The sequence below is a fragment of the Hyperolius riggenbachi genome, chromosome 1 (genome assembly GCF_040937935.1).
Source record: "Hyperolius riggenbachi isolate aHypRig1 chromosome 1, aHypRig1.pri, whole genome shotgun sequence".
Taxonomy (NCBI): Eukaryota; Metazoa; Chordata; class Amphibia; order Anura; family Hyperoliidae; genus Hyperolius; species Hyperolius riggenbachi.
In genome coordinates this window covers 1,282,821-1,298,741 of record NC_090646.1, presented here as the reverse complement: position 1 = coordinate 1,298,741, position 15,921 = coordinate 1,282,821, and the positions used below count along the sequence as shown (strand labels likewise).

Sequence of the window (15,921 nt, the reverse complement as noted above, 5' to 3'; positions counted from 1 at the left end):
TTCCCATCCCCAACCTCTTTCACCATCATCATCTAACCTCTCCTCCAAACCATCAGACTTCCCATCCCCAACCTCATTCACCATCATCTAGGTCTAGGAGATCCAATGTCTCCTCCAAACCACCAGACTTCCCACCCCCACCCTCATTCATCATCATCATCATCCAACCTCTCCTCCAAACCATCAGACTTCTCATCCCCACCCTCATTCACCATCATCTATGAGATCCAACCTCTCCTCCAAACCATCAGACTTCTCATCCCCACCCTAATTCACCATCTATGAGATCCAACCTCTCCTCCAAACCATCAGACTTCCCATCCCCACCCTCATTCACCATCATCTATGAGATCCAACCTCTCCTCCAAACCATCAGACTTCCCATCCCCACCCTCATTCACCATCATCTATGAGATCCAACCTCTCCTCCAAACCATCAGACTTCCCACCCCCAACCTTATTCACCATCATCATCCAACCTCTCCTCCAAACCATCAGACTTCCCATCCCCAACCTCTTTCACCATCATCATCTAACCTCTCCTCCAAACCATCAGACTTCCCATCCCCAACCTCATTCACCATCATCTATGAGATCCAACCTCTCCTCCAAACCATCAGACTTCTCATCCCCACCCTAATTCATCATCATCATCCTCCTCCTCCTCCAACCTCTCCTCCAAACAGACTTCCCACCCTCATTCACCATTATCTATGAGATCCAACCTCTCCTCCAAACCATCAGACTTCCCATCACCACCCTCATTCATCATCATTATCATCCAACCTCTCCTCCAAACCATCAGACTTCTCATCCCCACCCTAATTCACCATCATCTATGAGATCCAACCTCGCCTCCAAACCATCAGACTTCCCATCACCACCCTCATTCATCATCATCATCATAATCCAACCTCTCCTCCAAACCATCAGACTTCTCATCCCCACCCTAATTCACCATCATCTATGAGATCCAACCTCTCCTCCAAACCATCAGACTTCTCATCCCCACCCTCATTCACCATCATCATCCAACCTCTCCTCCAAACCATCAGACTTCCCATCCCCACCCTCATTCACCATCATCTATGAGATCCAACCTCTCCTCCAAACCATCAGACTTCTCATCCCCACCCTCATTCACCACATCTATGAGATCCAACCTCTTCTCCAAACCATCAGACTTCACATCTCCAACCTCATTCACCATCATCTATGAAATCCAACCTCTCCTCCAAACCATCAGACTTCTCATTCCCACCCTCATTCACCATCATCATCCAACCTCTCCTCCAAACCATCAGACTTCTCATCCCCACCTACATTCACCATCATCTATGAGATCCAATGTCTCCTCCAAACCATCAGACTTCCCATCCCCAACCTCATTCACCATCATCTATGAGATCCAACCTCTCCTCCAAACCATCAGACTTCTCATCCCCAACCTCATTCATCATCATCATCATCCAACCTCTCCTCCAAACCATCAGACTCCTTGTCCAACATCATTCCTCATCAGATTGAGGAGATATGCCTTGTGGTCACCTGAGGGGCCTCAGGAGTGTCCAGGATGAGGTCAGGTAGGTCAGCCAGAAGCCGGTCGAAGGCCTGAGCGAGGTCCTCCTCAGACAGCACTTTCCCCATCAGGTCAGACAGGAGGCGGGAGGTCAGTTCTCTTTGACTTGCTTTGCCTTCTAGGGAGAGAGACACAGCAAGACGGGGAACTCCAGGCTTCTGACTCCCCAAATTCAGTTCATTAAGGAGAGCCTGGAAGGGATGAGAGACACAATCAGGACATGGACACAGATCTGCAGGGACGACACATTAGATGGGTCCTGTAATAAGGAACAACCAGCATCTCAAAGTGCAAAAACCCCATTCAATCAGTAAGAGCGGTGCTTAGGATGAATGATGTATGCCATGATATCAGCTGCTGTGCAAACTGCTGGGAAAAAGGCCAGCCAATTACACGATCTGGTGGATGAGGTCTCTGGGAAATATCATACTGCAGTATATGAACAGTGGTCTCTATACAAGAAATAAAAAGGAGTATATACATACAGACAGTCATGGACAAAGGTTTTACCAGGGACACAAATATTGTGTTTTGCAAACTTAGCTGCTTTAGCATTTTTAGATTATTTTATATACTTGTTACTACGGTATGGTGTGGTATGGTACGGTTTCAAAGCCATGTTTTTTCCAGTAGTAATGTATGGTTGTGAGAGTTGGACCATAAGGAAGACTAAAGATTCAACACCTTTGAATTGTGGTGCTAGAGAAGAACTTCTGAGAGTTCCTGGACTGCAAGAAGATCCAATCAGTCAATCCTGAAAGAAATGAACCCTGACTGTTCATTGGAAGGGGCAATGCTGAGTCTGAAATACTTTGGACACATAATGAGAAGGCAGGACTCAGAGAAGACCCTACTGCTGGGAAAAATTGGCAGAAAAGGAGATGGCTAGATCGTGTCATGGAAGCAACAGACATGAGCTTGGACAAGCTTCGGGAGGCAGTAAAGGATAGAGGGGCCTGACGGGCTGTGGTCAATGGGGGTCACAAAGGGTCAGACACAACTGAATAGTGACTGAATACACACTGTATACTGAAGAACACACAAAGCTTTAATAACTGAAATCCATGCAGAGTCAATATTTACAGTGTTGACCCTTCTCAATAACTTCGGAAATTTCCTCTGGCAATGCTGGACATCAGCTTCTGTGCCACATCCTGTCTGTCTGGTGAACGCTCGGAGGAGATCACAGTTTGTGGGCTTCTGCATGTCCACCTCCCTCCAGACATGACTGCAGTTTCTCAATAGGATTAAGATCTGGAGAATTTCCTGGCCATGGGTCCACAATTCCAGTTATGAACTCTGAACCACTCACACTGGTCACGTGGCATGGTCTGGACAGTACAGATCAGCACCACATTGGCCTGGATTGTTGGGGACATTTTGATCCCATTCTTTAGTGTTGGGCAGAATTGTGAATGAGCCCTCTCTCTTGTGCAACCGAACCTCTACCCTTCAAATTCTTGATGATCCAATCAATGGTTGCAGTATTTTGTGCAGTTTCCTGGCACGTGAGGCCATTTAACTGGAAACCAATGATGGTGTCATGTGTTTCTTTGGTGGTAATCTTTGCTGACACAAGATGACAATGTCCAGCACATAGAGCATCAGTCTGTCCTTATACTTCACTCCGAATGATGTCAGAGATGTACTGGTCACACAATAACCTTCTATGAAGCAACACATTTTGCAAATCCCAGTTTTGCTCGTGCCAAAGCCTTCGACCATGACTGTATACAGGACAGACACACTGTGATGTCACTGCAGTATATATAACCCCTTCCCCCACGTTACGATCAGTGTATATGGACAGCAGTCAGACAGATACTCACAATAACCTCTCCAGTGTCTCCATGTTCGAAGTATTCTCGTACCATGGGCTGTACTGTCTTCTGTAGGCCAGCCTCATCCAGTTCCGGGACCACCTGCTGGTATACTGTGTCCCCCTGCCAACATATGTCATACAGGTATATGAATACTAAATAATAATAACAATAATAATACAGGTAATGAGATCAGGACACGGAAGGGAGAATACTGCCACACAGAGTATTTGCCTTCACTTTACAGTCATGCATTCTAGACCTGGCACCGATAGCGATGGTTGTCACTGCGGCACGGCACCAGGCCACAAACTGGGAGCACCTTGATCATCATCATGTAGAACGGAGTCCAATCACGTCCCTCCAAATCCCAACCCATCCTATTAAGCAACCCCTCCCCTCAGAAGAGCAAGCCCTCTCCTCCCAGGAGCAAGCCCCCACCTCCCAAGAGCGAGCCCCCAGCTCCCAAGAGAAAGCCCCCTCCTCCCAGGAGATAGCCCCCTCTCCCAGGAGATAGCCCGCTCCTCCCAAGAACATACAGCCAGACCCGAGAGGAGGCCTCACTCACCTGGGCAGACTCATCATAGTTGGGGTCTCGGACGTCCGGCTCCTGGTAGCTGTAGATCTGCCCTGGGGCACCCCAGACACCCTTCCCTCCAGCGCCCCCTGCAGGAGAGACAGAACACATTACTACCATTATTATTAACTAAACCAGCCAACATTGGTAATGATTTGCTGAAGGCCACCGGAGAAGGAACCCTAAAACCCCGGCCTGGAATTACTAACCACAACCCGTCACACTCAGAAACTGCAGCAGGCCAACCAAAAATACCCATTACCCAAAAAGTTACAAAAACATGACAGGAAGCACAGAACGATGGGGGTGGTGTAGGACGTGGGATCTCCACACAGGGTACCAGCTAACCAGCATTAGAGGCGACAGAATGGTGCTGGTCACTTCACACGTGGCGCCATCTCAGCAGCATTAGAGGTGACATACTGGTGGACACGTGGCACCATCTCCTCAGCATTAGAGGAGACATACTGGTGAACATGTGGCACCATCTCACCAGGATTAGAGGCGACAGAATGGTGGGCTTGTCACTCCACACGTGGAACCATCTCAGCAGCATTAGAGGTGACATACTGGTGGACAAGTGGCATCATCTCCCCAGCATTAGAGGAGACATACTGGTGGACACGTGGCATCATCTCCCCAGCATTAGAGGAGACATACTGGTGGACACGTGGCATCATCTCCCCAGCATTAGAGGAGACATACTGGTGGACACGTGGCATCATCTCCCCAGCATTAGAGGAGACATACTGGTGGGCACGTGGCATCATCTCCCCAGCATTAGAGGAGACATACTGGTGGGCACGTGGCACCATCTCCCCAGCATTAGGAGACATACTGGTGGACTTGTCGATACAGACTATTGTACAGCTACGTCTCTCCCATCACTGCTGGTCTTACCTTTCTTGGGAAGTCCTCGTCCTTTGCCTGTCCGTGGCTTGCGGTCATTTATCTTTCCTCGCGGGCTGACCGGCTCCACCGAGCTCTCGGCACTCTCTGACTCCCTGGCAGAGTCACGTGATGAGGTGCGCCGTACTTTGCGTTTGGCCTTGGCCTTCAGTTTGGCCTCATGGAGTGCCTTCTCCTGAGGGGTCCAGTCAGGTGACACCTCCTCATCACTCAGCTTCTCCCCCTGCAGGACCTCACCGTCGCCTGGTCCCATCCCAGCAGATGATTGTGCAGGAGACGAAGAGACCTGCAGCCAACAGAAAGGGAATAATAAGGTTATAAGACTGGTGGGGAGGAGCAGAATGGAGAGGGATATACAGTAATGGAATAATCAGGGGACAGATGGTGACGGGGAGGAGCAGCAGGGAGAGGGATATACAGGAATGGAATAATCAGGGTACAGATGGTGATGGGGAGGAGCAGCAGGGAGAGGGATATACAGGAATGGAATAATCAGGGGACAGATGGTGATGGGGAGGAGCAGCAGGGAGAGGGATATACAGGAATGGAATAATCAGGGGACAGAGGGTGATGGGGAGGAGCAGCAGGGAGAGGGATATACAGGAATGGAATAATCAGGGTACAGAGGGTGATGGGGAGGAGCAGCAGGGAGAGGGATATACAGGAATGGAATAATCAGGGACAGAGGGTGATGGGGAGGAGCAGCAGGGAGAGGGATATACAGGAATGGAATAATCAGGGACAGAGGGTGATGGGGAGGAGCAGCAGGGAGAGGGATATACAGGAATGGAATAATCAGGGACAGATGGTGATGGGGAGGAGCAGCAGGGAGAGGGATATACAGGAATGGAATAATCAGGGACAGATGGGGAGGAGCAGCAGGGAGAGGGATATACAGGAATGGAATAATCAGGGACAGAGGGTGATGGGGAGGAGCAGCAGGGAGAGGGATATACAGGAATGGAATAATCAGGGACAGATGGTGATGGGGAGGAGCAGCAGGGAGAGGGATATACAGGATTGGAATAATCAGGGTACAGAGGGTGATGGGGAGGAGCAGCAGGGAGAGGGATATACAGGAATGGAATAATCAGGGACAGATGGTGATGGGGAGGAGCAGCAGGGAGAGGGATATACAGGAATGGAATAATCAGGGGACAGATGGGGAGGAGCAGCAGGGAGAGGGATATACAGGAATGGAATAATCAGGGACAGAGGGTGATGGGGAGGAGCAGCAGGGAGAGGGATATACAGGAATGGAATAATCAGGGGACAGATGGTGATGGGGAGGAGCAGCAGGGAGAGGGATATACAGGAATGGAATAACAGGGGACAGAGGGTGATGGGGAGGAGCAGCAGGGAGAGGGATATACAGGAATGGAATAATCAGGGACAGATGGTGATGGGGAGGAGCAGCAGGGAGAGGGATATACAGGAATGGAATAATCAGGGACAGATGGTGATGGGGAGGAGCAGCAGGGAGAGGGATATACAGGAATGGAATAACAGGGGACAGAGGGTGATGGGGAGGAGCAGCAGGGAGAGGGATATACAGGAATGGAATAATCAGGGACAGATGGTGATGGGGAGGAGCAGCAGGGAGAGGGATATACAGGAATGGAATAATCAGGGGACAGAGGGTGATGGGGAGGAGCAGCAGGGAGAGGGATATACAGGAATGGAATAATCAGGGGACAGATGGGGAGGAGCAGCAGGGAGAGGGATATACAGGAATGGAATAATCAGGGGACAGAGGGTGATGGGGAGGAGCAGCAGGGAGAGGGATATACAGGAATGGAATAATCAGGGGACAGATGGGGAGGAGCAGCAGGGAGAGGGATATACAGGAATGGAATAATCAGGGACAGAGGGTGATGGGGAGGAGCAGCAGGGAGAGGGATATACAGGAATGGAATAATCAGGGACAGATGGTGATGGGGAGGAGCAGCAGGGAGAGGGATATACAGGAATGGAATAATCAGGGACAGATGGGGAGGAGCAGCAGGGAGAGGGATATACAGGAATGGAATAATCAGGGGACAGAGGGTGATGGGGAGGAGCAGCAGGGAGAGGGATATACAGGAATGGAATAATCAGGGGACAGATGGTGATGGGGAGGAGCAGCAGGGAGAGGGATATACAGGAATGGAATAATCAGGGGACAGATGGGGAGGAGCAGCAGGGAGAGGGATATACAGGAATGGAATAATCAGGGACAGAGGGTGATGGGGAGGAGCAGCAGGGAGAGGGATATACAGGAATGGAATAATCAGGGACAGAGGGTGATGGGGAGGAGCAGCAGGGAGAGGGATATACAGGAATGGAATAATCAGGGACAGAGGGTGATGGGGAGGAGCAGCAGGGAGAGGGATATACAGGAATGGAATAATCAGGGACAGAGGGTGATGGGGAGGAGCAGCAGGGAGAGGGATATACAGGAATGGAATAATCAGGGACAGATGGTGATGGGGAGGAGCAGCAGGGAGAGGGATATACAGGAATGGAATAATCAGGGGACAGATGGGGAGGAGCAGCAGGGAGAGGGATATACAGGAATGGAATAATCAGGGACAGATGGTGATGGGGAGGAGCAGCAGGGAGAGGGATATACAGGAATGGAATAATCAGGGGACAGATGGGGAGGAGCAGCAGGGAGAGGGATATACAGGAATGGAATAATCAGGGGACAGATGGTGATGGGGAGGAGCACCAGGGAGAGGGATATACAGGAATGGAATAATCAGGGGACAGAGGGTGATGGGGAGGAGCAGCAGGGAGAGGGATATACAGGAATGGAATAACAGGGGACAGAGGGTGATGGGGAGGAGCAGCAGGGAGAGGGATATACAGGAATGGAATAATCAGGGGACAGATGGTGATGGGGAGGAGCAGCAGGGAGAGGGATATACAGGAATGGAATAATCAGGGGACAGAGGGTGATGGGGAGGAGCAGCAGGGAGAGGGATATACAGGAATGGAATAATCAGGGACAGATGGGGAGGAGCAGCAGGGAGAGGGATATACAGGAATGGAATAATCAGGGGACAGAGGGTGATGGGGAGGAGCAGCAGGGAGAGGGATATACAGGAATGGAATAATCAGGGGACAGAGGGTGATGGGGAGGAGCAGCAGGGAGAGGGATATACAGGAATGGAATAATCAGGGGACAGATGGTGATGGGGAGGAGCAGCAGGGAGAGGGATATACAGGAATGGAATAATCAGGGTACAGATGGTGATGGGGAGGAGCAGCAGGGAGAGGGATATACAGGAATGGAATAATCAGGGACAGATGGTGATGGGGAGGAGCAGCAGGGAGAGGGATATACAGGAATGGAATAATCAGGGGACAGATGGTGATGGGGAGGAGCAGCAGGGAGAGGGATATACAGGAATGGAATAATCAGGGTACAGATGGTGATGGGGAGGAGCAGCAGGGAGAGGGATATACAGGAATGGAATAATCAGGGACAGATGGTGATGGGGAGGAGCAGCAGGGAGAGCGATATACAGGAATGGAATAATCAGGGGACAGATGGTGATGGGGAGGAGCAGCAGGGAGAGGGATATACAGGAATGGAATAATCAGGGGACAGATGGTGATGGGGAGGAGCAGCAGGGAGAGGGATATACAGGAATGGAATAATCAGGGGACAGAGGGTGATGGGGAGGAGCAGCAGGGAGAGGGATATACAGGAATGGAATAATCAGGGACAGATGGTGATGGGGAGGAGCAGCAGGGAGAGGGATATACAGGAATGGAATAATCAGGGGACAGATGGTGATGGGGAGGAGCAGCAGGGAGAGGGATATACAGGAATGGAATAATCAGGGTACAGACGGTGATGGGGAGGAGCAGCAGGGAGAGGGATATACAGGAATGGAATAATCAGGGGACAGATGGTGATGGGGAGGAGCAGCAGGGAGAGGGATATACAGGAATGGAATAATCAGGGTACAGACGGTGATGGGGAGGAGCAGCAGGGAGAGGGATATACAGGAATGGAATAATCAGGGACAGAGGGTGATGGGGAGGAGCAGCAGGGAGAGGGATATACAGGAATGGAATAATCAGGGACAGATGGGGAGGAGCAGCAGGGAGAGGGATATACAGGAATGGAATAATCAGGGGACAGATGGTGATGGGATAAGAATGGAATAATGAGGGGGGGGGGGGGGGGAGGGAGGAGGAGAAGCAGGGGGAAGGGGCAGACAGGGGTGGTATAATAATGGGGAGGGGCAGACAGGATTGCTATAATGTATAATAATAGGGGGGGGCATCCAGCAGTGGGATAATAATGGGGGAGGGGCACACAGGGGTGGTATAATAATGGGGAGGGGCAGCAGGGGTATAATAATGGGGGAAGGGCAGCAGGGGTATAATAATGGGGGAGGGGCAGGGGTGGTATAATAATGGGGAGGGGCAGCAGGGGTATAATAATGGGGAGGGGCAGCAGGGGTATAATAATGGGGAAGGGGCAGACAGGGGTGGTATAATAATGGGGAGGGGCAGCCAGGATTGCTATAATGTATAATATTGGGGGAGGGGCAGCAGGGGTATAATAATGGGGGAAGGGCAGCAGGGGTATAATAATGGGGGAGGGGCAGCAGGGGTATAATAATGGGGGAGGGGCAGCAAGGGTATAATAATGGGGGAGGGGCAGGAGTGGTATAATAATGGGGGAGGGGCAGCCAGGATTGGTATAATAATGGGGGAGTGGGGAGGATTGTTATAGTAACACATGGAGGGGGGGCACCGGAGGGGACAGCAGGGAAGAGGTTAATACGTACTGCAGAGGAGCTGGAAAGTGTGCAGCAGAGTGACAGAGCTGGGGGCGGGTGATATACGAGGAGAGGGCGTGGCTAGCAGTGTGACAAACTATGGGGGCGGGGCAAGCAGGACGAGTCAGAGAGATAAACAAGACAGCACGAGTAAGGCGGGCCAGGAATAGAGTAGGGGGCGTGGCTGAGAGCCTAATGACATCAGCACGCAGAGCAGGGCCGGTGTAATGTCTGATTGCGCTGCCAGGAAGCTCCTCCCACACTGAGTAGCACGCATGCGCAGTGTGAAGGTAATGATGCTGCTGGAGGTACAATACTAAATATCTCGGCTCCCCCACCTCTTACACTCCCCACATTGTCCGGGTAGGGAGGGGACCCCGAGAACTACCTCTATGCCAAACTGCAGCCCCCGAGCCCCGCTGGTTCAGGAGATAGATTAGAGAAACCTCTCTTGGGAAATTTGGCATAGAGGTAGTTCTGGGGGTCCCCTCCCATCCCGGACAATGTGGGGAGTGTAAGAGGTGAGGGGAGCCGAGATATTTAGTATGTTACCATCAGCAGCATCATCTATAGGAAATGTGGCCGCACAGCCTCCTACTGCGCATGCGGGGCAGCACAAATCCACACGCAGTGCAATCAGACAACACCGGCAGCATCATTCTATAGGAAATGTGGCCGCACAGCCTCCTACTGCGCATGCGGGGCAGCACAAATCCACAGGCAGTGCAATCAGACAACACCGGCAGCATCATTCTATAGGAAATGTGGCCGCACAGGCTGCTACTGCGCATGCGGGGCAGCACAAATCCACACGCAGTGCAATCAGACAACACCGGCAGCATCATTCTATAGGAAATGTGGCCGCACAGCCTCCTACTGCGCATGCGGGGCAGCACAAATCCACACGCAGTGCAATCAGACAACACCGGCAGCATCATTCTATAGGAAATGTGGCCGCACAGCCTCCTACTGCGCATGCGGGGCAGCACAAATCCACACGCAGTGCAATCAGACAACACCGGCAGCATCATTCTATAGGAAATGTGGCCGCACAGCCTCCTACTGCGCATGCGGGGCAGCACAAATCCACACGCAGTGCAATCAGACAACACCGGCAGCATCATTCTATAGGAAATGTGGCCGCACAGCCTCCTACTGCGCATGCGGGGCAGCACAAATCCACACGCAGTGCAATCAGACAACACCGGCAGCATCATTCTATAGGAAATGTGGCCGCACAGGCTGCTACTGCGCATGCGGGGCAGCACAAATCCACACGCAGTGCAATCAGACAACACCGGCAGCATCATTCTATAGGAAATGTGGCCGCACAGGCTGCTACTGCGCATGCGGGGCAGCACAAATCCACACGCAGTGCAATCAGACAACACCGGCAGCATCATTCTATAGGAAATGTGGCCGCACAGCCTCCTACTGCGCATGCGGGGCAGCACAAATCCACACGCAGTGCAATCAGACAACACCGGCAGCATCATTCTATAGGAAATGTGGCCGCACAGGCTGCTACTGCGCATGCGGGGCAGCACAAATCCACACGCAGTGCAATCAGACAACACCGGCAGCATCATTCTATAGGAAATGTGGCCGCACAGGCTGCTACTGCGCATGCGGGGCAGCACAAATCCACACGCAGTGCAATCAGACAACACCGGCAGCATCATTCTATAGGAAATGTGGCCGCACAGGCTGCTACTGCGCATGCGGGGCAGCACAAATCCACACGCAGTGCAATCAGACAACACCGGCAGCATCATTCTATAGGAAATGTGGCCGCACAGCCTCCTACTGCGCATGCGGGGCAGCACAAATCCACACGCAGTGCAATCAGACAACACCGGCAGCATCATTCTATAGGAAATGTGGCCGCACAGCCTCCTACTGCGCATGCGGGGCAGCACAAATCCACACGCAGTGCAATCAGACAACACCGGCAGCATCATTCTATAGGAAATGTGGCCGCACAGCCTCCTACTGCGCATGCGGGGCAGCACAAATCCACACGCAGTGCAATCAGACAACACCGGCGTACTGTCAGATTGGGCAGCCCCGCATGCGCAGTAGGAGCCTGCGTCCCATTAAATTGTTCAGCCACGTTAAACGTCCTAAATATCTCCGTTTCCGCAGCAGGTACACTCCCGAAAATTTCAGGGGAGGGAGGGGACCCCCAGATCTAGCTCTGTGCCGAATTGCAGCCCCCGAGACCCGCTGGTTCCCGAGACTGATTGCAGCAAACCTATCTCGGGAACTAGCGGGTCTCGGGGGCTGCAATTCAGCACAGAGCTCCCCTGAAAATTTCGGGACTGTACGTGGTGCAGAAGCAGAGATATTTCAGGTAAATATTGTCTAACTTCCCACTGAGCATGCATGATACTCCGTGCGTAAGGGAGCTTCCGGGCTGCCCATTCTGACATTACACCTCCGGCCCCGGAACCAGCATGCACAATACTCGGTGCGTAAGGGAGCTTCCGGGCTGCCCATTCTGACATTACACCTCCGGCCCCGGAACCAGCATGCACAATACTCGGTGCGTAAGGGGGCTGCCCATTCTGACATTACACCTCCGGCCCCGGAACCAGCATGCGCGATACTCAGTGAGGAAGGCTGCTTCCGGGCTGCCCAATCTGACATTACACCTCCGGCCCCGGAACCAGCATGCATGATACTCAGTGAGGAAGGCTGCTTCCGGGCTGCCCAATCTGACATTACACCTCCGGCCCCGGAACCAGCATGCATGATACTCAGTGAGGAAGGCTGCTTCCGGGCTGCCCATTCTGACATTACACCTCCGGCCCCGGAACCAGCATGCACAATACTTGGTGCGTAAGGGAGCTTCCGGGCTGCCCATTCTGACATTACACCTCCGGCCCCGGAACCAGCATGCACAATACTCGGTGCGTAAGGGAGCTTCCGGGCTGCCCATTCTTTTTTTTCATCATAAAATTTTTTATTAAGGCTTAGAGTTTCATCATACAAATAGTTAAGCATTGTGTTGAAATGTTTTACATATTACAAGATAAGCGACATTGTTTACAATGTGTACCCCTTAACAGTCATTTACAAGACCTTATAGGTAGACAGTAAGACGTACAGCTTGAGCTGGATCTGACGAAACCAGGAGGTCTCTAGAGAGACCTTCGACAGATTAAGAGTTATTATCTTCACGTCAGGAGTTGAAAGTTTTATAATGTTCCAATGCGTCTTATGAATGAAACTGTTAGAAAGTAGTATAGACCTTAACGACCAGAGAACAAAAAAGAACAACAAAACTTAAATCTTAAAAATGAGATAACCAAAAAGTAGTATAGAGTTTAGGTACGATGTATATTGTAAGATAAGATCAGATAACATTGCTTACATTATATCTTACGATATGTTAGGCTAGGCCTTAATAGTGGGTCTATATAATGGGCCTATGGAATTAGTGCTGTTCTTATTATTCATGGGAATATGCGGAGCTCCATGTGTTGGGTAGAATGAAGTTTTCGTGTGGAAGGAAAAGGGCTTTCCTAATTTTCCCCTCCATAGTTATATTATTTCTAACCATAGCTATAAGGTGTGTTGTGTTAAAGTCATCTTGTGATTTCCAGTTGGTGGTAGTTAGGTATAGAGCGCTTAGTATGATATGGCAGATGGGTGGTTGTAGATGTTTAGGTAGTTTTTCGCAGTCTATTTGAAGGAGTGCTATTTGGGGGGTAAGTTTGAAGTTCGGTAGCAGGAAGATTCGGATCAAGGATTCTACTTCCGCCCATAGCTTAGATATTAACGGGCACTCCCAAAACATGTGGAAATATGTTCCTATATCCTTATTGCATTTCCAACATGTGGGTGGGGTTGTCTGGGAAAAGGAAGCTATTTTTCTTGGCGTTATATACCATCTATATAAAATTTTACGTGTCATTTCCCAGTGACTATTGCATTTAGATATGGCCGATATAACTCTGTGGGCACTGTTGAGTTGTTGAGGAGAGATAGTGCATTGCAGATCAGCTGACCATATTTTTGCATATTTATTAAGCGCATGCTGTGATTTTGATAGAAGCACTTTATACCATACTGATATTCCCCCTTTATAATATCCCTTGAAGTTAAGCATTGTGGCTACTGATGGGTGTAATGTGGGAGGGGAAATTTTATGCATTTTGATCAGATGAAAAACTCTGTGATAGGTAAACAGTTGTGTTTGAGGTACTCCGTATGTTTGAGCTAGATTCTGGAAGGATCTTATTTCATTCCCCGAAAATAAATCACTTATATCATTCAAACCCAATTTATCCCATACTGAGAGGTTGAGGTCATGGGAGAAAAGTTCAAGGGCTGATAATTTGGTTTTGATTGAAATAGAAGTTGAGGGGTCAGGAGGATGTTTAATGAAATGTTCCCAGGAGCGCAGTGTTGCCTGTATCGTGGGAAAGGGAGATTTGGGGGCTCTGGCGCCCATGTATATACTGAGGAGGAGGTCTTTAAGGTCACACCTTAATTCTGTACGTTCCAAAACTACCCATGCTTGTGCTGAGGAGGTTTTCCACCAGTGTCTGATCATGTCAAGATTAGAGGCATGATAATATGTCTCAATGCATGGTAAACCCATGCCCCCGGCTTTTTTTGCTAGTGTCATTATGTGAAAGGATGTCCTAATTCTCCTCCCACCCCAAATAAATGAGTTTATACATTTCTTGATATCAGTAAACCATTGAGATTGTATAGGTATTTGTAGTGTTCTAAATAAATACAGTATTTTGGGAAGTAGAAACATCTTGAATGCCGCTATGCGGCCGGACCAGGAGAGCCAATACTTGGATAAGGTCATACATTCTTGTTTGATTGAAGATAATAGTGGTACATGATTATATTTATATAGTTCCGTAGTAGACTTGGATAATTTAATTCCTAAATAGGACACTGCTCCCTCCGCCCAAGGGAACGTAAAGTTCTGTGAAAGGTAGGAATGGAGTTTTGGGTTAATGTTTAGTCCCAATACATATGACTTATGTTGGTTTAGTTTGTATAGTGATGCATTTGAAAAAGCTTGAAGTTCTTGTAGTAAGAATGGTAGGGATACTAATGGTTTGGATAAAATTAGAGCAACATCGTCTGCAAATAGACTTATGATGTGGGTGGAGTTTTTTATTGTTATTCCTGATATTTTAGGGTTTGAGCGAATTTTTTGGGCTAATGTCTCCATAATTAAAACAAATATTATGGGCGAGAGGGGGCATCCTTGGCGGGTGCCGTTGGAAATAGTAAAGGGTCTAGATAGGAACCCTGCTGCGTTAACTCGGGCGGAGGGAGCAGTGTATAGGGCCATTATGGCTGAGGTGATCATACCTGAGAACCCGAATTTGCCAAGTGTTGCTCTAAGGAAGTTCCAGTGAACTCTGTCGAAAGCCTTCTCAGCATCCAATGTAAGGAGCAGAGAAGGCTCCCGACAGAGCTCTATATGTTTCAATATATTGACCATGCGCCTTGTAGCATCTGCGGCCTGACGATGCTTGGTAAAGCCTACTTGATCTAAGGCCAGTAGAGAAGGTGTTACCTTCATTAATCTGTTCGCCAAGAGCTTGGCGTAGAGTTTCACATCTGAATTGAGTAATGATATGGGGCGGTAGTTACCCATGTCAGTTTGTTCTTTTCCTGGTTTTGGGATGACTGTTATATGAGCTTCTAGGTACTCTGCTGGGATTGAACCTGTCTTAGCAATATCGTTAAACAATTCCGTGAGAAAGGGTGAAATAATAGTTGAGAGGGACAAATAATATTCATTACTGAACCCGTCTGGGCCTGGGGCTTTATTATGTTTCAGTGATTTAATTGTGTTGATAATTTCTGGGGTGGAGAATGGGGTGTTTAGTTCATCTAGTTGGATAGGGGACAGTCGCGGTAGGTCTAGGGAGTTTAAGAAAGCAGAAATACTTTTCTCGGTTGGTTTTACATTGGAGCTGTCATTTGTTAGGTTGTAGAGTTTAGAATAATAGTCACAGAATAGATCTGCTATTTGTTTTGGGTTGGATATTGGATTTTTCGTTATTGGATGTGTTAACGAGTGTATTTTAGATTTGGTCTGTTTGTGTTTTAGTATATTGGCTAGATATTTCCCTGCCTTGTTGCTTTGAGAGTAGAAATTGTTTTTGGATTTCTGAAGCATGTGGAGGTAGCTGTCTTGTAACATTATTTTAAGTTCTTGTCTTAGGTAAAATAGTTCCCGCTCAATTTCTATGGTTGCAAATTTTTTGTGAG

At 49.4% G+C, this 15,921-nt stretch overlaps 1 protein-coding gene across 2 annotated transcripts in view; it reads right to left on the bottom strand.

Annotated features, from left to right (window-relative positions):
- LOC137562206 (programmed cell death protein 4-like) overlaps positions 1-15,921 on the bottom strand; it is a 37,147-nt gene that overhangs the window by 15,351 nt on the left and 5,875 nt on the right. Inside the window, exons 1-5 of one of the 2 annotated variants that reach the window (XM_068273545.1) lie at positions 9,676-9,748; positions 4,877-5,171; positions 3,968-4,065; positions 3,409-3,522; positions 1,549-1,770 (exon numbers count right to left, since the gene is read on the bottom strand). In XM_068273545.1, the coding sequence (XP_068129646.1) occupies positions 1,549-1,770; positions 3,409-3,522; positions 3,968-4,065; positions 4,877-5,138 (696 nt within the window). In that variant the 5' untranslated portion in view covers positions 5,139-5,171; positions 9,676-9,748. Of the gene's footprint in view, positions 1-1,548; positions 1,771-3,408; positions 3,523-3,967; positions 4,066-4,876; positions 5,172-9,675; positions 9,749-15,921 lie in introns of those variants that run through there. The other variant, XM_068273539.1, reaches the window with a different exon arrangement.